We start from the raw sequence: 25,965 nt of genomic DNA, 5'->3' as shown, positions 1-25,965 counted from the left end.
TTAGCAAGACCTCTGCTTCAAGGTCAGCCGGTGTTGATCCAGTCGGACAACATCACGGCAGTCACCCACGTAAACAGACAGGGTGGCACAAGAAGCAGGAGGGCAATGGCAGAAGCTGCAAGGATTCTTCGCTGGGCGAAAAACCATGTGATAGCACTGTCAGCAGTATTCATTCCGGGAGTGGACAACTGGGAAGCAGATTTCCTCAGTACGACTTCCACCCGGGAGAGTGGGGACTTCACCCAGAAGTCTTCCACATGAGTATAAACCGTTGGGAAAAACTCGACAGGTATTGCGCCAGGTCAAGGGACCCTCAGGCAATAGCTGTAGACGCTCTGGTAACACCGTGGGTGTACCAGTCAGTGTATGGGTTCCCTCCTCTGCCTCTCATACCCAAGGTACTGAGATTGATAAGATGGAGAGGAGTAAGCACTATATTCGTGGCTCCGGATTGGCCAAGAAGGACTTGGTAACCGGAACTTCAAGAGATGCTCACGGAGGATCCGTGGCCTCTACCTCTAAGAAGGGACCTGCTCCAGCAAGGACCCTGTCTGTTCCAAGACTTACCGCGGCTGCGTTTTGACGGCATGGCGGTTGAACGCCGGATCCTGAAGGAAAAAGGCATTCCGGATGAAGTCATCCCTATCCTGATCAAAGCCAGGAAAGATGTAACCGCAAAACATTATCACCGCATTTGGCGAAAATATGTTGCGTGGTGCGAGGCCAGTAATGCCCGACGGAGGAAAGTCAACTGGGTCGATTCCTACATTTCCTGTAAACAGGACAGGAGTGTCTATGGGCCTGAAATTGGGGTCCATTAAGGTTCAAATTTCGGCTCTGTCAATTTTCTTCCAAAAAGAACTAGCTTCAGTCCCTGAAGTTCAGACGTTTGTAAAAAGGGGTACTGCATATACAGCCTCCTTTTGTGCCTCCAGTGGCACTTTGGGATCTCAATGTAGTTTTTGGATTCCAAAAGTCACATTGGTTTGACCCACTTAAATCTGTGGAGTTAAAATATCTCACAGGAAAAGTGGTCATGCTGTTGGCTCTGGCCTGGGCCAGGTGCGTGTCAGAATTGGCGGCTTTATCCTGTAAAAGCCCTTATCTGATTTTCCATTCGGACACGGCGGAATTGAGGACTCGTCCTCAGTTTCTCCCTAAGGTGGTTTCAGCGTTCACCTGAACCAACCTATTGTGGTGCCTGCGGTTACTAGGGACTTGGAGGACTCCAAGTTGCTAGACGTTGTCAGGGCCCGGAAAATATATGTTTCCAGGACGGCTGGAGTCAGGAAATCTGACTCGCTGTTTATCCTGTATGCACCCAACAAGCTGGGTGCTCCTGCCCTGCTTCTAAGCAGACTTTTGCTCGTTGGATTTGTAGTACAATTCAGCTTGCACATTCTGTGGCAGGCCTGCCACAGCCAAAAATCTGTAAATGCCCACTCCACAAGGAAGGTGGGCTCATCTTGGGCGGCTGCCCGAGGGGTCTCGGCTTTACAATTTTGCCGAGCAGCTACTTGGTCAGGAGCAAATACGTTTGTAAAATTCTACAAATTTGATACCCTGGCTGAGGAGGACCTGGAGTTCTCTCATTCGGTGCTGCAGAGTCATCCGCACTCTCCCGCCCGTTTGGAAGCTTTGGTATAATCCCCATGGTCCTTACGGAGTTCCCAGCATCCACTAGGACGTCAGAGAAAATAAGAATTTTACTTACCGATAATTCTATTTCTCGTAGTCCGTAGTGGATGCTGGGTGCCCATCCCAAGTGCGGATTGTCTGCAATACTGGTACATAATTATTGTTACCAAAAAATTCAGGTTATTGCTGTAGTGAGCCATCTTTTCTAGAGGCTCCTCTATTATCATGCTGTTAACTGGGTTCAGATCACAAGTTGTACAGTGTGATTGGTGTGGCTGGTATGAGTCTTACCCGGGATTCAAAATCCTTCCTTATTGTGTACGCTCGTCCGGGCACAGTATCCTAACCGAGGCTTGGAGGAGGGTCATAGGGGGAGGAGCCAGTGCACACCTGGTGATCCTAAAGCTTTCTTTAGATGTGCCCAGACTCCTGCGGAGCCGCTATTCCCCATGGTCCTTACGGAGTTCCCAGCATCCACTACGGACTACGAGAAATAGAATTATCGGTAAGTAAATTCTTATTTTTCTGCTGCATTATTATCTGGACTTTTCGTTGTTAATAAAACTACATTGTGCACATGCGCAGAAATCCAATCCTGCCTCCTCACTTCATTCCTCCTACCTCCACTGACCCACTAGCGCCCCCTCCGGGGACACAAACTAAACCGACTCTGACAGTAAGTTCAGGACCGATGGACTCGGACGGTGGTCAGAGTGTGGGGTCAGGGGCCTTACAAAATCTGGTCTCCCGTTTGGATGGACAAGAGGCTGTGCAGCAGCAGATATTCCAATTTCTGCAAGGGATGTCCTCTCGGATTGATACGTTACAACAATCTCATCAGAATACGCAGCGGTGATGAATGGAAGACGGCTTTCAATACTCGGGATGGCCATTACGAGTACCTGGTAATGCCATTCGGGTTGAGCAATGCCCCAGCAGTGTTCCAGCACTTTGTTAATGAAATCTTCTGTGACGTTCTGTACAAATATCTCGTAGTCGACGTCTTCGTGAGAACCGTCTCTACGGCAAATTATCCAAGTGTACCTTTGAAGTTGCCTCCATACCCTTCCTGGGGTATATAATTTCTGGATCGGATCTCCAGATGGACCCGGCAAAATTGGAAGCTATTGCCAGTTGGTCCATTCCGAATACTCTCAAGTCCATTCAACGATTCCTGGGCTTCGCCAATTATTATAGGAAATTCATCCGAGGCTTTTCAACTCTCATTGCTCCTATTACTAGCTTAACTCGAAAAGAGGCAGATCATTCCAACTGGTCAGAAGATGCCCTGGCTGCGTTTCAAAAAATCAAGATGGCTTTTATGACCGCCCCAGTTTTGTTACAGCCCGATGTTAATAAGCCATTCGAGTTGGAGGTGGATGCTTCCACAGTAGGAGTGGGAGCTGTTCTCTCTCAGATGGGAGCTGATGGGAAGATTCATCCCTGTGGATTCTTTTCCCGCAAATTTCTTCCTGCAGAAGTTAATTATTCCATCGGAGATCAAGAGCTTCTGGCGATTAAACTGGCCCTTGAGGAATGGAGGTATCTCCTGGAAGGGGCGAAGTTTCCATTTAACATCTATACGGATCATAAAAACCTGCTCTATTTGAAGGCAGCTCAGTGCCTTAATCCTCGCCAGTCCCGATGGGCTATGTTCTTCTCCCGTTTTAATTTTAAGCTCCATTTCCGCCCAGGTTCTCAGAATACCAAAGCAGATGCCTTGTCTCGATCCATGGAATCCGAGGACGAGATGTCCGATCCAGTACCACGCTCCATCCTGGATCCTGTTGCATTTGCCTCATCACAAGTTTCTCCAGCTCCGCCTCCTGGTAAGACTTTTGTTGCTCCTGAACTCCGTTCTAAGTTGCTGTCTTGGGCTCATCAGTCTAAATTTACTGGGCATCCTGGTGTCCTAAAGACTTTTAAATTTCTCTCCGAGACATACTGGTGGCCGAAGATGAAAGTCGACATCAAAGACTTTGTGGCGTCTTGTCCTAAATGTGTGCAGCACAAGACTCCTCGTCAGTCTCCAGCAGGTCAGTTACAGCCATTATCCATTCCCAGCCGTCCTTGGTCACATCTGTCTATGGATTTTATCTCTGACCTTCCCTCCTCCCAAGGATTCAATACCATCTGGGTAGTGGTCGACAGATTTACCAAAATGGCTCATTTTGTTCCACTCCAAGGACTTCCTTCAGCTCCAAAACTGGCCCAAATCTTCCTACGGGAGATTTTCCGTTTACATGGACTACCCACTGAAATAATATCTGACCGTGGAGTTCAGTTTGTGGCAAGGTTTTGGAGAGCTCTCTGTTCTGCCATGCAGGTCCATCTCAAGTTCTCATCAGCTTATCATCCTCAGACGAATGGGCAGACAGAGAGGGTAAACCAGGAGTTGGAGACTTTCCTGAGACTGTACATATCATCTTCCCAAGATGACTGGGTGGATTTGCTCCCGTGGGCTGAATTCGCTCACAATTTCCGCTACCACACAGCTACTGAAACTACTCCGTTCTTCGCTGTTTATGGGCAACATCCACGTGTTCCTGATTTCAAGACCTTCCTAGCATCGATGTTCCTGCTGCCACTACTGTCCTCAGTCAGTTCTCGTCAATTTGGAAGAAGATTCATACTTCACTCAAAAAGGCTTCTGCCCGGTACAAGTTCTTTGCCGACCGCAAAAGACGTGCAGTTCCCAGCCTGAAACCTGGTGATAAAGTTTGGCTTTCCACCCGGCATCTTCGTCTTAAAGTGCCTTCGATGAAGTTTGCACCACGCTTCATCGGTCCTTTCTCCATCGAAAGAGTTCTTAGTCCTGTGGCTTACAAGCTCAAATTACCCCCTTCCTTGCGAATTCCTAATGCTTTCCATGTCTCTCTCCTCAGACCATTAGTCCTGAATCGCTTCCAAAGAGCTCTTCCAGCTGGCCAAGAATTCCAACTCAGCGGGGCATAGAGTTCGAGATAGAGAAGATTCTGGACTCCCGTCACCAGTATGGTCGTCTGCAATATCTCATCGACTGGGCCTGCTACGGTCCTGAGGAGAGGAGTTGGGTGAATTCTGCTGATGTCCACGCTCCCAGGTTGGTCCGTGTTTTCCACAGGTTTCATCCTTCCAAGCCACGTGGGTGTTCGGTGCCCACCCTTAAGGGAGGGGGTACTGTCAGGAATCGACTCACCGCTGTTATGTCTGTCCGCCGGAGCGGACTCCGTCCGGGGTCACTGCATGTTGCTGTCATCTGTCACCCTGCTCTTGGATGCCATCTCAGGCCTGGAAGCGCCCCTGGAGTCAACGGGCGTGAGAGCGCGCCGCGTTCCTGCCGGGCCGCGGCATGGGCGCCGCCATGACAGTATTCCCCAGTGTAAGTGCGGCAGCCAATCCGGAGCTTGGCCGCACCCCCTTGTCTCACTCCAGCCAATACCTGCCGGTCAGGGGGTATATCATGAGCTGCAGGGTGAGTCAGAGGTTGTCCTGAACTTTGTGTCACTCCTGCGACCCGTGTGTCTGGACCTGTTCTCCTGTTTCTCCGTGTTCCTGGATATTCTCCTGATCCTCCGTGTTCCTGGATATTCTCCTGTACCTCTGTTACCTCCGTGGAACTACAAGCACCAGCACTACAGCAATACCTCTCTGGCTTCACCTCCACCATCTGCAGTGTGCTCCAGCCTTCATCAGTAGAGACTCTCTCTCCAGGTGCATTCCGTCATCTCACCTGTGATTCAGCCTGCAGGCTGCCTGTGCACTTCCAACAGCACAGTGGACATTTAACATCAAGTCTCCTGCTCTGCTACCAGGCTTGCTACCATTATTTTCACCTCTGCTGGCTCCATGTTTTAACTATTCTGGTTCATGTCTGCATATCATACACTGCCATAGACTTTCAGCTCCCAAGCTGTATTCCTATCATTGCCATTACCATTGCCAATACCATTGCATTGCGTTTGTTTATTTTCTGCTGCATTATTATCTGGACTTTTCGTTGTTAATAAAACTACATTGTGCACATGCGCAGAAATCCAATCCTGCCTCCTCACTTCATTCCTCCTACCTCCACTGACCCACTAGCGCCCCCTCCGGGGACACAAACTAAACCGACTCTGATAGTGCTATAATATTATGTCCTATTCTCTCAGTCAAATTTTTCAAACTGAGGGAGGAGGGATGTGAAGGGGGAGGTGCCGGCTGTGCAGACAATGCTAATTTTAGATTGTGCCACACCTCCGGTTGCAAGCTTCACACCCCTACTGTATAAGACTCCAGTGTCCCCTAGAGGATTTAGAGAAATGGATTTATCGGTAAGTACCAAAATCATCTTTTTTGGGGTTATTTAGGTAGAACGTCTTTCTCGTATAAAGGCAGAAGATATAAGGAGAGAAGAAGAGACATATGTGACTGATATAAAGGCAGAATATATAGAGGGAGAAGAAGAGACATATGTGAATGATATAACGGGAAAAGATACAGAGGAAGAAGAAGAGACGTATGTGACTGATATAAAGACAGAAGATATAGAGGGAGAAGAAGAGACGTATGTGACTGATATGATGACAGAAGATACAGAGGGAGAAGAAGAGACGTATGTGACTGATATAAAGGCAGAAGATATAGAGGGAGAAGAAGTGACGTATGTGACTGATATAAAGGCAGAAGATACAGAGGGAGAAGAAGAGACGTATGTGACTGATATAAAGGCAGAAGATATAGAGGGAGAAGAAGAGACGTATGTGACTGATATAAAGGCAGAAGATATAGCGAGAGAAGAAGAGACGTATGTGACTGATATAAAGGCAGAAGATACAGAGGGAGAAGAAGAGACGTATGTGACTGATATAAAGGCGGAAGATATAGAGGAAGAAGAAGAGACGTATGTGACTGATATAAAGACAGAAAATACAGAGGGAGAAGAAGAGACGTATGTGACTGATATAAAGGCAGAAGATACAGAGGGAGAAGAAAAGACATATGCGACTGATATGATGACAGAAGATACAGAAGGAGAAGAAGAGATGTATGTGACTGATATAAAGGCAGAAGATATAGCGGGAGAAGAAGAGACGTATGTGACTGATATCAAGGCAGAAGATACAGAGGGAGAAGAAGAGACGTATGTGACTGATATAAAGGCAGAAGATATAGAGGGAGAAGAAGAGATGTATGTGAGGGGTGATCAGCAGTGTAAGGAGGAGGAGATCCCTACAGATATCAGCACAGGTGAGTAATAAACACTTATTACAGAAGTCACATATTCTCATTGCTCAGTCACTACAGCAATCTCTTATCCTACACCCTCCTCCGCCATCAGCACTGTTCTCAGTTGGGTGTTTATAACACAAGGCTATCCATGACAAACATCACATGTAGAGAGTTATTACACACATCACTATAGTGTTATTAAAAGTAACAAGCAGAAGTTTTTATGGATCATATATAAGTAGTAGTGTGTTTTTTGTGGCGCGCCTAATTTGTATGGGATCTAAATTTCTCAGTTTAGCAACCTTTTATTAAATAACCTTCATTTTGTTAGATGATGCAGGTATTAAATAACGCCTTGTATATAGTAGACCTATTTGGCCATTTGTGGTCAGGTTTATATCTTTACATTTAGCGAGGTGTAGTCATGGTGTAAAGGACAGAGTGTGATTCCTGATTAGTTAAAAAAACAAATACCAAATACTGAACAACATCACCAAGCAGGTAATTTCAACTTTAAACTTGTCATTTATTTTGTACTGTCTGGACATGGCTACTAATAACAGATGCACAGACATAATTCTTAAAGCTATGTGTGCAAATGCTAGGAGCTTAGGAGACAAAATTCCAGAGCTAATTGTGATAATGAACAGGGATAACCTGGATATTGTGGCAATTACAGAGTCATAGTGCAATGAGAATCATGACTGGGACATATCTATACCAGGATAGAATTTATTTAGAAAGGATAGAATGGTCAGTGTAGGAGGGAGGGTAGCAATGTATGTGGGAAAAAAAGCATGAATGCTACTTCAATTAATACAAAATATTTAAGACAAATCTGAAGCCCTTTTGGTCACCACAGAATCCGGGGGAAAGGACATTATTCGCATTGGGGTGATCTATAGATGACGTGGCCAGGGGCAGGATTTGAACAGGAATCTATTGTTGGACATCAGTAAAATGGCTTTAAAGGGAGAAGTCATAATCATAGGAGACATTAATTTACCTGATGCAAGGGGAGGGGTCTTTTGCAATTTCAGCTACAAGTGGTAATTTCCTTACAGGGAGCATCTCTCAATAAACAGCAGATATTTCCCTTCTGCATAGAAGAGCGGTCCGGAAAGAAAGAAGTAAACTTCCTTTTTGGGAGCACTCTTGTTAACTTAATTGCAATTAAAATATAACCTTTAATAACTATTCACTAAAAATTCATATAAATTGATCCTACTTAATTAAAAGAAAGATTACTATTGACTGAATTGTCAGTATTATATCAACCGGGGTGAAAAATATTTTATTTAGAAGAAATATATTCATATGTGTAATACTTTACCATCTAGAACACTTTCAGACAGCCGTGGGCTCTCCCTATTGTTTCCTGTAAATAGAATCAGTTACATGTGCATGGTATCCACACACACACCTTATTCATTATCATTTTCAGAAGGGAGACGCTGAGGCTTATATATACTGTCTATGTATGGTAGTTATCTCTTCCATACCTACTATACATAGACAGGAAAACTATGTATATAGGAAACTATACGTCTGTAAGACAATACAGAAGGAAACTATAGGTCAGTAAGACAATACAGAAGAAACTATAGGTCAGTAAGACATTACAGAAGAAACTATAGGTCAGTAAAACAATACAGAAGAAACTATAGGTCAGTAAGACAATACAGTAGGAAACTATAGGTCAGTAAGACAATACAGTCAGAAACTATAGGTCAGTAAGACAATACAGTAGGAAACTATAGGTCAGTAAGACAATACAGTCAGAAACTATAGTTCAGTAAAGGGCCCTACACACTTAAAGATTATCTGTCCAATCTGGCTGATTGGAAAGAAAATCCGTCAATGTCTGGGAGCAAATGACAATCAACCATTTGCTCCTAAAATCAAGAAAATGGACAAACACAGTTCAGATAAATTGGTTTAATGAAACAAATGTAACCAATCTGTCTGAAAGTCCATTTTTGTCTGTTTTCCAATCTTTGAGAGCAAATAGTAAATTGCCATTTGCTCCCAGACATTGCCAGATTTTCTTTCCAATCAGCCAGATTGGACAGATAATCTTTTAGTGTGTAGGGCCCTAAGACAATACAGAAGAAACTTTAGGTCAGTAAGACAATACAGTAGGAAACTATAGGTCAGTAAGACAGGAAACTATAAGTCAGTAAGACAGTGATACAGTAGGAAACTATAGGTCAGTAAGACAATATAGAAGGAAACTATAGGTCAATAAGACAATACAGAAGGCAACTAGGTCAGTAAGACATTACAGAAGAAACTATAGGTCAGTAAGAATACAGAAGGAAACTATAGGTCAGTAAAACAATACAGAAGAAACTATAGGTCAGTAAGACATTACAGAAGGAAACTAGGTCAGTAAAACAATACAGAAGCCACTATATGTCAGTATGACAATACAGTAGGAAACTATAGGTCAGTAAGACAATACAGAAGAAACTATAGGTCAGTAAAGACAATACAATAGGAAACTACAGGTCAGTAAGACAATACAGTAGGAAACTGTAGATAGATAAGGCGTTGACATGCTTATCTAAGAAGGTGGCCCTGCCGTCACAGGATACGGCCGCCCTAAAGGATCCTGCGGATAGGAAGTAGGAAGGTATCCTGAAGTCTGTTTATACACATTCTGGTACTCTACTGAGGCCAGCAACTGCTTCGGCCTGGATGTGTAGTGCTGTGGCAGCATGGACAGATACTCTGTCTGAGGGGATAGATACCCTGGACAGGGAGACTATTTTACTGACCCTGGGACATATCAAAGACACTGTCTTATATATGAGGGATGCCCAGAGGGATATTTGCCTACTGGGCTCTAGAGTAAACGCAATGTCGACTTCTGCCAGAAGGTTCCTGTGGACTCGGCAGTGGACTGGTGATGCCGACTCTAAAAAACACATGGAGGTTTTACCTTACAAGGGTGAGGAATTGTTTGGGGACGGTCTCTCGGACCTGGTTTCCACAGCAATGGCTGGGAAGTCGAATTTTTTGCCATATGTTCCCTCACAGCCAAAGAATGCACCGTATTACCAAATGCACTTCTTTCGTTCACAAAAAAGCAAGAAAGTCAGAAGTGCATCTTTTCTTGCCAGAGGCAGGGGTAGAGGAAAGAAGCTGCACCATGCAGCTAGTTCCCAGGAACAAAAGTCCTCCCCGGCCTCCACTAAATCCAGCGCATGATGCTGGGGCTCCACAGGCAGAGCCAGGAGCGGTGGGGCGCGTCTCCGAAATTTCAGCCACCAGTGGGTTCGCTCACGGGTGGATCCTTGGGCTATACAAATTGTGTCTCAGGGATACAAGCTGGAATTAGAAGTGACGCCCCCTCACCGTTACCTAAAATCGGCCCTGCCGGCTTCTCCCATGGAAAGTGAGGTAGTGTTGGCAGCAATTCACAAGTTATATCTCCAGCAGGTGGTGGTGAAGGTTCCCCTTCTTCAACATGGAAGGGGCTACTATTCCACAATGTTTGTGGTGCCGAAACCGGACGGTTCGGTCAGACCCGTTTTGAATTTAAAATCCCTGAACATTTATCTGAAGAAATTCAAGTTCAAAATGGAATCGCTCAGAGCGGTCATTGCAAGCCTGGAAGAGGGGGATTTTATGGTGTCGCTGGACATCAAGGATGCTTACTTGCATGTCCCCATTTATCCTCCTCATCAGGAGTACCTCAGGTTTGTGGAACAGGACTCTCATTACCAATTCCAGACGTTGCCGTTTGGCCTGTCCACGGCACCGAGAATATTTACCAAGGTAATGGCGGAGATGATGGTACTCCTTCGAAAGCAAGGAGTTACAATTATCCCATACTTGGACGATCTCCTCATAAAGGCGAGGTCCAGGGAGCAGTTGCTGATTGGCCTAGCACACTCTCAGGAAGTGTTGCAACAACACGGGTGGATCTTGAATATTCCAAAGTCGCACCTGATCCCTACGACGCGTCTGCCCTTCCTGGGCATGATTCTGGACACAGACCAGAAGAAGGTGTTTCTCCCGGCGGAGAAGGCTCAGGAGCTTGTGACTCTGGTCAGAGACCTCCTAAAACCGAAACAGGTGTCGGTGCATCACTGCACGCGAGTCCTGGGAAAGATGGTGGCGTCATATGAAGCCATTCCCTTCGGCAGGTTCCATGCGAGGATCTTTCAGTGGGATCTGTTGGACAAGTGGTCCGGATCGCATCTTCAGATGCATCGGCTGATCACCCTGTCCCCCAGGCCAGGGTGTCTCTTCTGTGGTGGCTTCAAAGTGCTCACCTCTTCGAAGGCCGCAGGTTCGGCATACAGGACTGGGTCCTGGTGACCACGGAAGCAAGCCTCCGAGGCTGTGGTCAAGTCAGGAGACTTCTCTGCACATCAGTATCCTGGAACTAAGGGCCATATACAACGCCCTGAGTCAAGTGGAGCCTTTGCTTCGAAACCAACCAGTGCTGATTCAATCAGACAATATCACCGCAGTGGCCCATGTAAACCGCCAGGGCAGCACAAGAAGCAGGGTGGCAATGGCGGAAGCCACCAGGATTCTTCGCTGGGCGGAGAATCACCTGCAAGCACTGTCAGCGGTGTTCATTCCGGGAGTGGACAACTGGGAAGCAGACTTCCTCAGCAGGCACGACCTCCACCCGGGAGAGTGGGGACTTTATCAAGAAGTCTTCACACAGATTGCAAATCGTTGGGAACTGCCACAGGTGGACATGATGGCGTCCCGCCTCAACAAAAAGCTAAAAAGGTATTGCGCCAGGTCAAGGGACCCTCAGGCAATAGCTATGGACGCACTAGTAACACCATGGGTGTACCAGTCAGTCTATGTGTTTCCTCCTCTTCCTCTCATACCAGAGGTGCTGAGAATTGTAAGAAAAAGAGGAGTGAGAACAATACTCATTGTTCCGGATTGGCCAAGAAGGACTTGGTACCCGGAACTGCAAGAAATGCTCACAGAGGACCCATGGCCTCTGCCTCTCAGACAGGACCTGTTGCAACAAGGGCCCTGTCTGTTCCAAGACTTACCGCGGCTGCGTTTGACGGCATGGCGGTTGAACACTGGATCCTAGCGGAAAAAGGCATTCCGAAGAAGTTGTTCCTACGCTGATAAAGGCTAGGAAGGACGTGACAGCAAAGCATTATCACCGTATATGGCGAAAATATGTTGCTTAGTGTGAGGCCAGGAAGGCCCCTGCAGAGGAATTCCAGGTGGGCCGGTTCCTGCACTTCCTACAGTCAGGAGTGTCTATGGGCCTAAAATGAGGGCCCATAAAGGTCCAGATTTCGGCCCTATCCATTTTCTTTCAAAAGGAACTGGCTTCACTGCCTGAGGTTCAGACGTTTGTTAAGGGAGTGCTGCATATTCAGCCCCCTTTTGTGCCACCAGTGGCACCATGGGATCTTAACGTGGTGTTGGGTTTCCTGAAATCCCACTGGTTTGAGCCACTTAAAACCGTGGAGCTAAAGTATCTCACGTGGAAAGTGGTCATGCTGTTGGCCTTAGCTTCGGCTAGGCGTGTGTCAGAATTGGTGGCTTTATCATGTAAAAGACCCTATCTGGTTTTCCATATGGACAGGGCAGAATTGCGGACACGTCCGCAATTTCAGCCAAAGGTGTTGTCATCTTTTCATTTGAACCAACCTATTGTGGTGCCTGCGGCTACTCATGACTTGGAGGATTCCAAGTTGCTTGACGTAGTCCGGGCTTTGAAGATTTATGTTACCAGAACGGCTGGAGTCAGGAAGACTGACTCGCTGTTTATCCTGTATGCATCCAACAAGCTGGGTGCTCCTGCTTCAAAGCAAACTATTGCTCGCTGGATCTGTAACACGATTCAGCAGGCTCATTCTGCGGCTGGATTGCCGCATCCAAAATCAGTGAAAGCCCATTCCACAAGGAAGGTGGGCTCTTCTTGGGCGGCTGCCCGAGGGGTCTCGGCAGTACAGCTTTGCCGAGCTGCTACTTGGTCAGGTTCAAACACATTTGCAAAATTCTACAAGTTTGATACCCTGGCTGAGGAGGACCTTGTGTTTGCCCAGTCGGTGCTGCAGAGTCATCCGCACTCTCCCGCCCATTTGGGAGCTTTGGTATAATCCCCATGGTCCTTACGGAGTCCCCAGCATCCACTAGGACGTTAGAGAAAATAAGATTTTACTCACCGGTAAATCTATTTCTCGTAGTCCGTAGTGGATGCTGGGCGCCCGTCCCAAGTGCGGACTTTCTGCAATACGTGTATATAGTTATTGCTTACTAAAGGGTTATGTTATGTGGCATCCGTTGAGTGATGCTCGTTTGTTATTCATGCTGTTAACTGGGTATGTTATCACAAGTTGTACGGTGTGATTGGTGTGGCTGGTATGAGTCTTACCCTGGATTCCAAAAATCCTTTCCTTGTACTGTCAGCTCTTCCGGGCACAGTTTCCTTAACTGAGGTCTAGAGGAGGGGCATAGAGGGAGGAGCCAGTGCACACCAGGTAGTACTAAATCTTTCTTTAGAGTGCCCAGTCTCCTGCGGAGCCCGTTTATTCCCCATGGTCCTTACGGAGTCCCCAGCATCCACTACGAGAAATAGATTTACCGGTGAGTAAAATCTTATTTTTTACCATTTATTCCCCAACAGCAAAAGAAAATATCACCGTATCAGATGCAGTCCTTTCGGTCGCAAAAGTCCAGAAGAGGTCGGGGGGTCCTCCTTCCTTGCCAGAGGTAAGGCTGGAGGGATAGAGAACCCGCTTCGGCCAGTGCCCAGGAACAAATGTCCTCCCCGGCTACTTCAAAACGCTCAGCATGACGCTGGGGCTCCCCTGAGGGAGTCTGCACCGGTGGGGGCACGTCTTCGACTTTTCAGCCAGGCCTGGGTCAGCTCAGACCTGAATCCTTGGGTGTTGGAAATAGTTTCCCTGGGTTACAAACTGGAATTCGAAGAGGTGCCTCCGCGCTGATATTTCAAGTCGGCATTACCAGCTTCTACACCAGAACGGAATGTAGTGTTAGCTGCAATTCAAACGCTGTGTCTACAGCAACTAATTATCAGGGTTCCCTTGAACCAGCAGGGAAGAGGCTACTACTCAACCCTCTTTGTGGTCCCGAAACCGGACGGTTCGGTAAGACCTATTTTGCATCTAAAATCCCTAAACCTGTACATGAAAAGATTCAAATTCAAGATGGAATCCCTCAGGACGATTATAGCCAGTATGGTGTCACTGCACATAAAGGATGCGTACCTTCATGTCCCCATATATCCCTCCCATCAGGAATACCTAAGATTCATTGTACAGGATTGTCATTACCAATTTCAGACGTTGCCGTTTGGGCTTTCCACGGCCCTGAGGATTTTGTCAGAAATCATGGTGCTCCTGCGCAAGCATGGAGTCACAATTATCCCATACTTGGACGATCTCCTGATAAAGGCGAGATCAAGAGAGAAAATTGCTGAACAGTGTAACGCTCTCTCTGAGAGTGCTCCAGCAACACGGTTGGATTCTGAATCTACCGAAGTCACAGTTGATTCCGACAACTCGACTAATGTTCCTAGGTATGATACTGGATACGGAACAAATGAAGGTTTTTCTTCCGTTGGGGAAGGCCCAGGACATCCAGAACATGGTCAGAGACCTGCTAAAACCGAAAAGGGTTCAACAATGCACTCGAGTTCTGGGAAAAATGGTGGCGGACTACGAGGCCATCCCCTTCGGCAGGTTCCATGCGAGGACGTTTCAATGGGACTTTCTGGACAAATGGTCCGGGTCGCATCTGCACTTACATCAAGGGCCAGGGTGTCTCTCCTATGGTGGCTACAAAGTGCTGACCTGCTGGAGGGTCGCAGGTTCGGAATTCAGGACTGGATCCTGGTAACCACGGACGCGAGCCTCCGAGGATGGGGAGCAGTCACCCAAGGAAAACATTTTCAGGGACTGTGGTCAGACCAGGAATCCTGTCTACACATTAACGTGTTGGAACTCAGGGCCATATACAACGGCCTTCGACAAGCGTAGAGTTTTCTTCGAAACCTACCAGTTCTGATTCAATCAGACAATGTCACAGCAGTGGCTCATGTGAACCACCAAGGCGGGACAAGAAGCAGAGTCGCGATGACGGAAGCCGCAAGGATTCTTCGCTTGGCGGAAAATCACGTAAGCGCTCTGTCGGCTGTTTTCATTCCGGGAGTGGACAACTGGGAAGCAGACTTCCTCAGCAGACACGATCTCCATCCAGGAGAGTGGGGACTTCATCAAGAAGTCTTTGCAGATATAACACGTCTTTGGGGAATTCCTCAAATAGACATGATGGCGTCACGCCTCAACAAAAAGCTTCGGAGGTATTGTGCCAGGTCTCTGGACCCTCAGGCAGTAGCAGTAGACTACCTGGTAACACCGTGGGTGTTCCACTCAGTCTCCATGTTTCCTCCTCTTCCTCTCATCAAAAAAGTGTTGAGGATCATAAGGCGAAGAAGAGTACAGACGATACTCGTTGTTCCAGACTGGCCTCGAAGGGCCTGGTACTCAGATCTTCAAGAGATGCTCACAGGAGATCCCTGGCCTCTCCCTCTGAGGGAGGACCTGTTGCAACAGGGGCCCTGTATATTCCAAGACTTACCGCGGTTACGTTTGACGGCATGGCGGTTGAACGCCGAATCCTAGCGGAGAAGGGGATTCCGGAGGAGGTCATCCCTACTTTAATAAAGGCTAGGAAGGAGGTGACGGTGAAACATTATCACCGTATCTGGCGAAAGTATGTGTCTTGGTGTGAAAACAAGAACGCGCCTATGGAAGATTTTCATTTGGGGCGTTTTCTCCACTTCCTGCAGACAGGAGTGGATATGGGCCTGAAATTAGGTTCTGTTAAGGTACAGATTTCAGCCCTTCGATTTTCTTTCAGAGGGAATTGGCTTCTCTTCCAGAAGTCCAGACGTTTGTAAAGAGAGTGCTGCACATCCAGCCTCCTTATGTGCCTCCAGTGGCACCGTGGGACCTGAACGTGTTGTTGCAGTTCCTAAAATCACACTGGTTTGAACCACTTAACAGGGTTGAGTTTAAATTTCTTACCTGGAAGGTGGTCATGTAGTTGGCCTTGGCATCGACAAGGAGAGTGTCAGAATTGGCGGCCTTGTCACACAAGAGCCCCTACTTGATTTTTCATGTGGATAGAGCGGAATTGAGGACACACCCTCAATATTTGCCTAAAGTGGTTTCTTCATTCCATCTGGTGCCTGTGGCTACGAGTGACTTGGAGGATTCCAGGTCCCTGGACGTAGTCAGGGCTTTGAAGATTTATGTAGCCAGAACGGCTAGAATTAGGAAAACAGAGGCACTGTTTGTCCTGTATGCTGCTAATAAGATTGGCGCACCTGCTTCGAAGCAGACTATTGCTCACTGGATCTGTAATACGATTCAGCAGGCTCATTCTGCGGCTGGATTGCCGCTTCCAAATTCGGTTAAGGCCCATTCCACTAGGAATGGTGGGCTCTTCTTCGGCGGCTGCCCGAGGCGTCTCGGCATTACAGCTTTGCCGTGCGGCGACTTGGTCGGAGTTTGATACCCTGGCTGACGAGGACCTAGCTTTTGCTCAGTCGGTGCTGCAGAGTCATTCGCACTCTCCCGCCCGATTGGGAGCTTTGGTATAAACCCCATGGTCCTTACGGAGTCCCCAGCATCCTCTAGGACTTAAGAGAAAATAATATTTTAAACCTACCGGTAAATCTATTTCTCCTAGTCCGTAGAGGATGCTGGGCGCCCGTCCCAGTGCGGAAACTCTGCAAGACTTGCATATAGTTGTTGCTTACATAAGGGTTATGTTACAGTTGGAGTCGGTTTTGGACCGTCACTGTTGTTGTTCATACGGTTAACTGGTTATGTATGTTCCAGGTTACATGGTTTGATTGGTGTGGGCTGGTATGAATCTTGCCCTTGGATTTTTAAATCCTGCCTTGTATTGTCCATCTCCTCTGGGCACAGTTCTCTAACTGAGGTCTGGAGGAGGGGCATAGAGGGAAGAGCCAGTGCACACCCATAGGAAAAGTTCTATTTAGGTGCCCATGTCTCCTGCGGAGCCCGTCTATACCCCATAGTCCTTACGGAGTCCCCAGCATCCTCTACGGACTAGGAAAAATAGATTTACCGATAGGTTTAAAATCTTATTATAAATGAGTTCCTTCTAACACCGCACAACTGCTCAGTGCGCAGACATTTGTGAGCAAAATAAAAAATCTATGGAGAAATATCACCAATAACTTTTTGCGGCTAATTGGTTAGGGAGTTTTTGCGATGAACTGAATCCCCCCCACACAGTGTTTATACATACAGTATGATGTTCCATTGAGATTACCGCTGGAGGAAACTCTGCCACAATATTATTAAATGTGTAATTTATCCCATCCTCGTATGGGTGTAATATATAAATATATTCTTACTGACCAGGATTACCAGCACTGAATCAATTATCACCCAATATAATATACATGCCGATGTTTAACAACAAATACACTTGTTTCTTTATTACTTTATTCACCTTTATACATTTACCTTTGTGTTTAATATATCACTGATTTATCTTACATACTTTACTGTACTTAATAAAGGTTATATATTATTTATTAGTGCACAAACAGGACAGCACTGTCTCTTCTTTGCTGTTTTATTATTGCAAATCCCATGTCACCTCTAGTAATCCCACATGAGCGTCCATGTCACCTCTAGTAATCACACATGAGCGTCCATGTCACCTCTAGTAATCCCACATGAGCGTCCGTGTCACCTCTAGTAATCCCACATGAGTGTCCATGTCACCTCTAGTAATCCCACATGAGCGTCCATATAACCTCTAGTAATCCCACATGAGCGTCCATGTCACCTCTAGTAATCCCACATGAGCGTCCTTGTCACCTCTGGTAATCCCACATGAGTGGCCATGTCACCTCTAGTAATCCCACATGAACGTCCATGTCACCTCTAGTAATCCCACATGAGCGTCCATATAACCTCTAGTAATCCCACATGAGCGCCCATGTCACCTCTAGTAACCCCACGTGAGCATCCATGTCACCTCTAGTAACCCCACATGAACATCCATGTCACCTCTAGTAACCCCACGTGAGCGTCCATGTCACCTCTAGTAACCCCACGTGAATGTCCATGTCACCTCTAGTAACCCCACATGAGCGTCCATGTCACCTCTAGTAACCCCACGAGCGCCCATGTCACCTCTAGTAATCCCACATGAGCGTCCATGTCACCTCTATTAACCCCACATGAGCGTCCATGTCACCTCTAGTAATCCCACATGAGCGTCCATGTCACCTCTAGTGATCCCACATGAGCATCCGTGTCACCTCTAGTGATCCCACATGAGCGTCCATGTCACCTCTAGTAACCCCACATGAGCGTCCATGTCACCTCTAGTAATCCTACGTGAGCATCCGTGTCACCTCTAGTAATCCCACGTGAGCGTCCGTGTCACCTCTAGTAATCCCACGTGAGCGTCCTTGTCACCTCTAGTAATCCCACGTGAGCGTCCCTGTCCCCTCTAGTAATCCCACGTGAGCGTCCCTGTCACCTCTAGTAATCCCACGTGAGCGTCCCTGTCTCCTCTAGTAATCCCACGTGAGTGTCCGTGTCACCTCTAGTAATCCCACGTGAGCGTCCGTGTCACCTCTAGTAATCCCACGTGAGTGTCCGTGTCACCTCTAGTAATTCCACGTGAGCGTCCACGTCACCTCTAGTAATCCCACATGAGCATCCACGTCCCCTCTAGTAATCCCACATGAGCGTTCAGTGTTGATCAAGCTCCATTCTAAGCATCCTAGCTTTTTTTATTTTTTAATAAACATAAAAGCAATGATTACAGGTAAAAATGTCAGTTATAGAATTATATATTGTATCCTGTAACACCCTGGGTCTTGTCTACTCATTATATATATTAATGTATTTTATTTCCAGCAGATGGACACACAAGCAGGAATATCTCAGAAGGACATCTAATGTTATCCCTAGATTCTGAAATAACAGATAATGACAGTAGACAGGATTCTCCAGGAGCTAACCCCATTACCCCAATTATTCATCCAGCTCTATCAGCTGATCCCTCTGATACTGGGAAATGTTCTCCTGATCACTCTGATATTGGTGCATCTGTTACAGCTCTGACAGTAGATACAGTGTTTCCTTGTTCTATAGATGCCAAATGTTTTACACAGAACACAAAGCCTATTACCCATCAGCCAGCTAAGGCAGGGGACGGGCCATTTCCATGTTCTGAGTGTGGGAAATGTTTTACATATAAATCATATCTTGTTAGACATAAGAGAAGTCACACAGGTGAGAAGCCGTATTCCTGTTCTGAGTGTGGGAAATGTTTCGCATATAAATCACAACTTGTTACACATCAGAGAAGTCACACAGGTGAGAAGCCATATTCCTGTTCTGAGTGTGGGAAATGTTTTGCATACAAATCACATTTTGTTATTCATCAGCATGCTCACACAGGTGAGAGGCCATTTTCCTGTTCTGAGTGTGGGAAATGTTTTACATATAAATCATATCTTGTTAGACATGAGAGAAGTCACACAGGTGAGAGGCCATTTTCCTGTTCTGAGTGTGGGAAATGTTTTGCATGTAAATCAGTTCTTGTTACACATCAGAGAAGTCACACAGGTGAGAAGCCATTTTCCTGTTCTGAGTGTGGGAAATGTTTTTTATCGACATCACATCTTGTTAGTCATCAGAGAAGTCACACAGGTGAGAAGCCATATTCCTGTTCTGAGTGTGGGAAATGTTTTTTATCGACATCACATCTTGTTAGTCATCAGAGAAGTCACACAGGTGAGAAGCCGTACTCCTGTTCTGAGTGTAGGAAATGTTTTGCACAGAAACCAGCTCTTGTTATACATCAGAGAAGTCACACAGGTGAGAAGCCATATTCCTGTTCTGAGTGTGGGAAATGTTTTTTATCGACATCACATCTTGTTAGTCATCAGAGAAGTCACACAGGTGAGAAGCCGTACTCCTGTTCTGAGTGTGGGAAATGTGTTGCATGGAAATCACATCTTGTTATTCATCAGAGAAGTCACACAGGTGAGAAGACGTATTCCTGTTCTGAGTGTGGGAAATGTTTTGCACACAAATCACATTTAGTTACACATCAGAGAAGTCACACAGGTGAGAAGCCATTTTCCTGTTCTGACTGTGGGAAATGTTTTTCATCGACATCACATCTTGTTAGACATCAGAGGAGTCACACAGGTGAGAAGCCATAGTCCTGTTCTGAGTGTGGGAAATGTTTTGCACGGAAATCAGTTCTTGTTAAACATCAGCGATTTCACAGATGAGAAGCCATTTTCATGCTGTGAGAGAAATAAATCTGCTCTTGTTGAACATATTAGACATTACCCAAGTCCGAAACCATTTACATCTTCTGGAGTATAATTATCACTGTCGTCCAATGTTCCTCAAGGGTGAATCCGATCTCCTATGCTTTATAAAATATACATGCTACCACTGGGTGATATAATCAGACGTCATGGCCTGATCTACCACTGCTATGCAGATGACCTGCTTTTTGCTCCATGTACTGAGAACCTAATACCAATAAATGGTTGTCTAGCTGAGCGCCAGGGGTGGATGATGCCAGTTGGCTGTGACTCAGTCTTTGTGAAACATAATAGAAGCTCCCAAACAAAGGACAAGACTACAGCTTTACCAACCATCTGGATTTATGCTTTGGTGTTCAGAATCGCAAAATACTGAACGTGTGCTGAATCTTTGTGTTGTCCTGGTATGTGGATGACACAGACATCAGGTATCCGCCACATACAATTCCTCATTCTTCCATCTGTGGACCATAACCAGAATCAAGCTCTTGATTCCCTCAGAAGTTCATAGACTACTGCAATGCCATCTACCTGGGTCACCCAGCAAAAGAATTACAGAGCTTTCAGGTTTTCCAAAAGGTGGAGAAAGTAAATTCTCCTCCCAATTGGAGAGTAACCCGCACCAGGATATAACTGTCCTGATAGTTTATGTACTTGGGGTACCTTTATATTAAATAATACCACTATCACAATTAAGTGAATAAATCGTGGGACATTCTCAAGGTAATTATAGGTGCTACCAACTGATTTAGGTCAAGGAATAAAGTCAAATCCCCAAAGGGAGGGGAAAGAAAAAATAAATCAGTTTTTTTGTGCGGTGCACACAACCCAATATCCAATATATTAAAATATTTTTCTTTATTGATAAATTGTTAAAAAATCCCTATGTTATTCGTATTTATAGGCAAAATTGCCACACTTAATATTTATTAATTTTATGTATAATTAAGGATATTAATCAGACTAGTATTGTCCTTAAATTTGTAATCAAGCAAAGTAATAAAAGATAGTAAGGAAAGTGAAAAAGAATGAAAATTAAGTGAATAAAGATTAAAAACAAAGCTGGTGTGTCGAGTGCCTTTTGTATTTATGTAATAAGATGGTCCTAATGTGCGTAAACCGTACTGGTTCCCACTGAGTTATATTGACATAAAAGGTTCTTACTGGGAAATACGTGAATATTTAACTGCAATAATACTCATTACTGGGATGTGTTCCACAGATGCAATATGGTATTAATAATTATGATAGTAAATGTGTGTCGGTTAACAGATGATTTCAGACAGAGACACAGATCCTATATTGTAATAGTTATTGCAGGTTCCACACGATCCCATCCCTGGGGTGTTGCATATTATGCCTGCAGAGTTCGTTTACTCAAGGTGATTTATTGTGTCTTTTATTGTAGTGCAAAAGATACATGTGAGGTAAGAGATAAGTCACTCAATAGAGCACCCAAAGTTGTCACATTACCCACATCAAGTGCTATTTAGGCACAGTTGCCTGAATAATATTGGCAAGCTGGACTGTGAATTTGCTATAAAATATTATTGTCACTACAATGTCCTGCTGAATCACCACCTTTAATTTCCCATGTGATCTGTGACTCAGAAAAGATCCAAAGATAGTCAGTTGACACAGTAATTTGGGCCAGCAATAACTCCTATGTGGTCATCCAGCGCCCCATCTGATATGATGTGCACGATTTAAATATATCACCGTGCAATCTGTAGTTGCAGTTAGTGCCTCTATAGTTGGATTCTTGCTTTCTGCTGCTAATATTGCGCAGTTCTCATTCTCATTAATAGAGATCTCGATCCAACTCAATCCATATGCTTATACACTTGGTAATAAGCGTACTCCTGCTAGATGTTTAGCGGTGCAGTGATTGCTTTCAAGTGTCTAACAGTCGTATATATTATTGCAATTAGACAGGCAATTACACCGCTCATCTGGTATGCTGTATGCAGGTTGATGATAACACATTCACCTATGTTTTTAATTGCTATAAACTCCACCTATAAGTTTGGCAGTGCAGTGATTGTTATGGTGCAGCACGTCAGTGAAATGTCACAATGGAGATTATTGATTCCTGAGGATACTGCTGTAAGTTTGGTAGTACTGTAATTCGTTTCTAATTTCTAACAGTCACGTATGTTTTACAGTAGCACGGGCGGTTGTACCGCTCGTCAGGTACACTGTATACAGGCTAATAATAGCACATTCTCCTGTGTAGATACTGCTACAAGTTTGGCTGTGCCGTAATTAGTTTCCAATTTCCAACAATCACATATGTTTCACAATGAGACGAGCGGTTGCACCGCTCGTTAGATACACTGTATACAGGCTAATAATAACACCTTCTCCTGTGATCTTAATTATCAATACTTCTACTATATGTTCATCAGTGCAGTAATTAATTTCAGATTTCTACCAGTCACATATAGTATTATGACTGGGCGGGCAGTTGCACCGCTCGTCGTAACGCTATCTGCAGGTTAACAGAGGCACATTCTCCTATGTACGTACACACATTTGATCGGACACTTTTTCTAACATTTATATATTGCACATTAGACACATCAGCCTAACGCCAATGCACATTTCGCTCATAGGCTTCCTCAGGGCACTATATCTTGCAGCTAGTACAGAATGCAGCAGCCAAGCTGTTACCTGACCAGCCCGTTCCAGCCTCATAACACCCATTCTCTACTCCCTTCACCGGCTGCCTGTAAGATGACAAATCTATTTCATAATTAACTAAATGACCTTCCCAGCCCAGCATTACATGGTCCAAGGTACTAGAAGCAGCTTCTGCCTCCTTACTGCCCTGCTGGCTTCTACAGATGAAGGACTGTTACCAGCAGTACCAAGAATCTCCTGTAATTCATTTATGGGTTGAACGTTTAGCTTTGACCATGGAACTCACTGCCTTGCACAGTCCAAGAGGCCTCCACTCTAGAGACCTTCACAAGCAGACTGATGACTGCTACTCACACTTTTCATTAATGTACCTCTATTTACTTCCTAAATAATACATCCCAAATGCTTAGGTCTTTATTCTGCTGTTTATTTTGTATCTTGTGCTTTGTGTAAATGTGAATGTGTAATGCCAGTTTCCACAATCTGTATTGCTGCACGACAATATGGCGGCCATTGGAACGTGTTTTCACTTCTTGTAGTTTACCTAACTTGTTGCAGACACTCATCTTGACATGGAGTGTTTTCTGATACAAGATCCTATCCATATATACCCTGTACATTATCATGTGCATTAGAGTCACCCGGGTTCCATCTGCGGTGGTTTGTTGTATGTTACATCTATATGGTGCGGATACTCCCCTGTATGATTTCATAATAAAAGCTTTTGTTTGCATCTAATTATTGCATTATAGCTTTTATTTTTTTATCTGTTTTATATTCCCGTCTGAGTAATTACGCCATAATATCTAATCTCGGAGTGGACCCCAAAAGATGTAAAGAAACCGTGTAAGTTTTCCATCATTCTGTTTCATATAAGCATACAGGTAAGTGATGGCACGGTGGTCACTGACCGTCACATTCCGGTGGTATAATGGAAGTGGACTGTCTGGGCTTATTCTAGTCTACTGCAGAAATAAAAAACTCAGCCTTTATCCTGCTTATAAAAATTACAAAGCCCATAAATCAAGCTGGCCGGACAAGACAGAAGCCACATTAATGGTGGCACATCATATAGGCTGAAGACCCATGCTTCAGCTATATATGGCATAACTCACTCTTCACCCACAAAAACCTTCCCTTCACCATTCGCAATGTCCACCATTGCCCCTTCAGAAGGGTCAAAACTTTCCTTTGCTTGTTCCACCTCCTCCTGTACAGAGCCCAGGACCACCTCCATGACCATTTCATATTTATCTGGAGGCCAGGCATCTGGGAGGTTCATGGCCTGAGATGACCACAGAACCACCAGGTAGTGGGCAGAAAGAATCCACAGCCTCCTGAGGAACTGGAGAGTCCAAAGTTCCACCCCACATGAGGTAGAGAAGGGTCAACCACAGGGTCTGGCTCACCTATTTCCTTCCTAAAAGCTGCTCTTTACCCACTTTGGTACATGTGGGATCCCACTCCAATTTCCCTTGAGAGTCCTTACCCTCACTAATCCCTTCTGAACCTACTAACCCACAGAAATACTAACAATGGCCCTCATTCCGAGTCGTTCGCTCGTTATTTTTCATCGCATCGCAATGAAAATCCGCTTAGTACGCATGCGCAATGTTCGCACTGAGACTGCGCCAAGTTATTTTGCTAAGAAGATAGTATTTTTACTCACAGCTTTTTCTTCGCACCGGCGATCGTAGTGTGATTGACAGGAAATGGGTGTTACTGGGCGGAAACACAGCGTTTTATGGGCGTGTGGTTGAAAACGCTACCGTTTCCGGAAAAAACGCAGGAGTGGCCGGAGAAACGGGGGAGTGTCTGGGCGAACGATGGGAGTGTTTATGACGTCAAACCAGGAACGACAAGCACTGAACTGATCGCAGATGCTGAGTAAGTCAGAAGCTACTCTGAAACTGCTAAGTAGTTTGTAATTGCAATATTGCGAATACTTCGGTCGCAATTTTAAGATGCTAAGATACACTCCCAGTAGGCGGCGGCTTAGCGTGAGCAACTCTGCTAAATTCGCCTTGCGACCGATCAACTCGGAATGAGGGCCAATATACATTTTCAACAGCTTTCCACTTCCCTGCAACAACTGCTCTCACCAATCTCTACATTTACTACACCTGACACTGCTATATCACACCTGCAGCAGACCCTAGAGAGTGCCCTTGATGAAGTGGCTCCAGCTACCCATCACACTCCACGTAGGCTTAGATGCCTACCATGGCACTCTAAATCAACAAGACACCTACAAAAACTGTCACGTAAAGTAGAACATCAGTGGCGTAAATCTCAGAATCCAAGTGACTTTCTCACATATAAGACTACCTACTACTCCTATCATCAGGCCCTGGACACTGCCAAACAAACATATTTCCAATCTCTCATCTCTTATCATGCCAATAACCCCAAGCCACTTTTTAATACGTTTAAATCACTTCTTTACCCTCCCTCACCTCCCCCACTAGCTACTATCAGTGCACAAGAACTTGCTTCCTACTTCAAGGATAAGATTGATAAAATCTGAGAAGAAATGGTATGCTCTTCCTCAGCCAGTGACCTGCTCAATTCCCTACCTGAACCGTCTGGCACTTTCTCTTCATTTGATCCCACAAGTGAAGATGAAGTATCATCAGTCTTTCCATCCTCCTACTCCACTACCTCTCCTCTTGATCCTATACCCTCACAGGTCAGTAAAACCTTGTCTCCTGTGTTTATCCCAACCTTAACTAAAATCTGTAATCTCTCTCTCTACTGGTATCTTTCCCTCTTTGTTTAAACATGCAGTCATTACTCCCATTCTAAAAAAACACAACTCTGACCCAAACACACTCTCTAACTACCGTCCCATTTCTCAGCTACCAGGTCCCTTCAAGCTACTTGAGGAATTGCCTACACTCGCCTCACACACATTCTTAACTCCCACAACTTATTGGACCCACTTCAGTCAGGCTTTCATGCCCAACACTCCACAGAGACGGCGCTGACCAAAGTAGTGAATGATCTAGTCACTGCTAGATCAAAAGGCCATTACACACTACTCATTCTTCTAGATCTCTCTGCTGCTTATGACACTGTTGACCACTCTCTTCTCATACAAATACTACAATCTCTAGGTC

General features: G+C 45.4%; 1 protein-coding gene across 1 annotated transcript in view; it reads left to right on the top strand.

The window, feature by feature from the left end:
- The window catches only part of LOC134983346 (oocyte zinc finger protein XlCOF22-like), a 58,100-nt gene extending 34,516 nt beyond the window's left edge, over positions 1-23,584 (top strand). Inside the window, exon 5 of the mRNA XM_063949053.1 lies at positions 18,774-23,584. Coding sequence (XP_063805123.1) covers positions 18,774-20,089 — 1,316 coding nt within the window. The 3' untranslated portion in view covers positions 20,090-23,584. The remainder of the gene's footprint in view (positions 1-18,773) is intronic.
- Positions 23,585-25,965: the final 2,381 nt, after the last annotated feature.

Source organism: Pseudophryne corroboree (assembly GCF_028390025.1).
Source record: "Pseudophryne corroboree isolate aPseCor3 chromosome 3 unlocalized genomic scaffold, aPseCor3.hap2 SUPER_3_unloc_13, whole genome shotgun sequence".
NCBI classification, from domain to species: Eukaryota; Metazoa; Chordata; class Amphibia; order Anura; family Myobatrachidae; genus Pseudophryne; species Pseudophryne corroboree.
The sequence above is the reverse complement of the archived record's forward strand: the minus strand, read 5'-3'. Positions and strand labels throughout refer to the sequence as shown.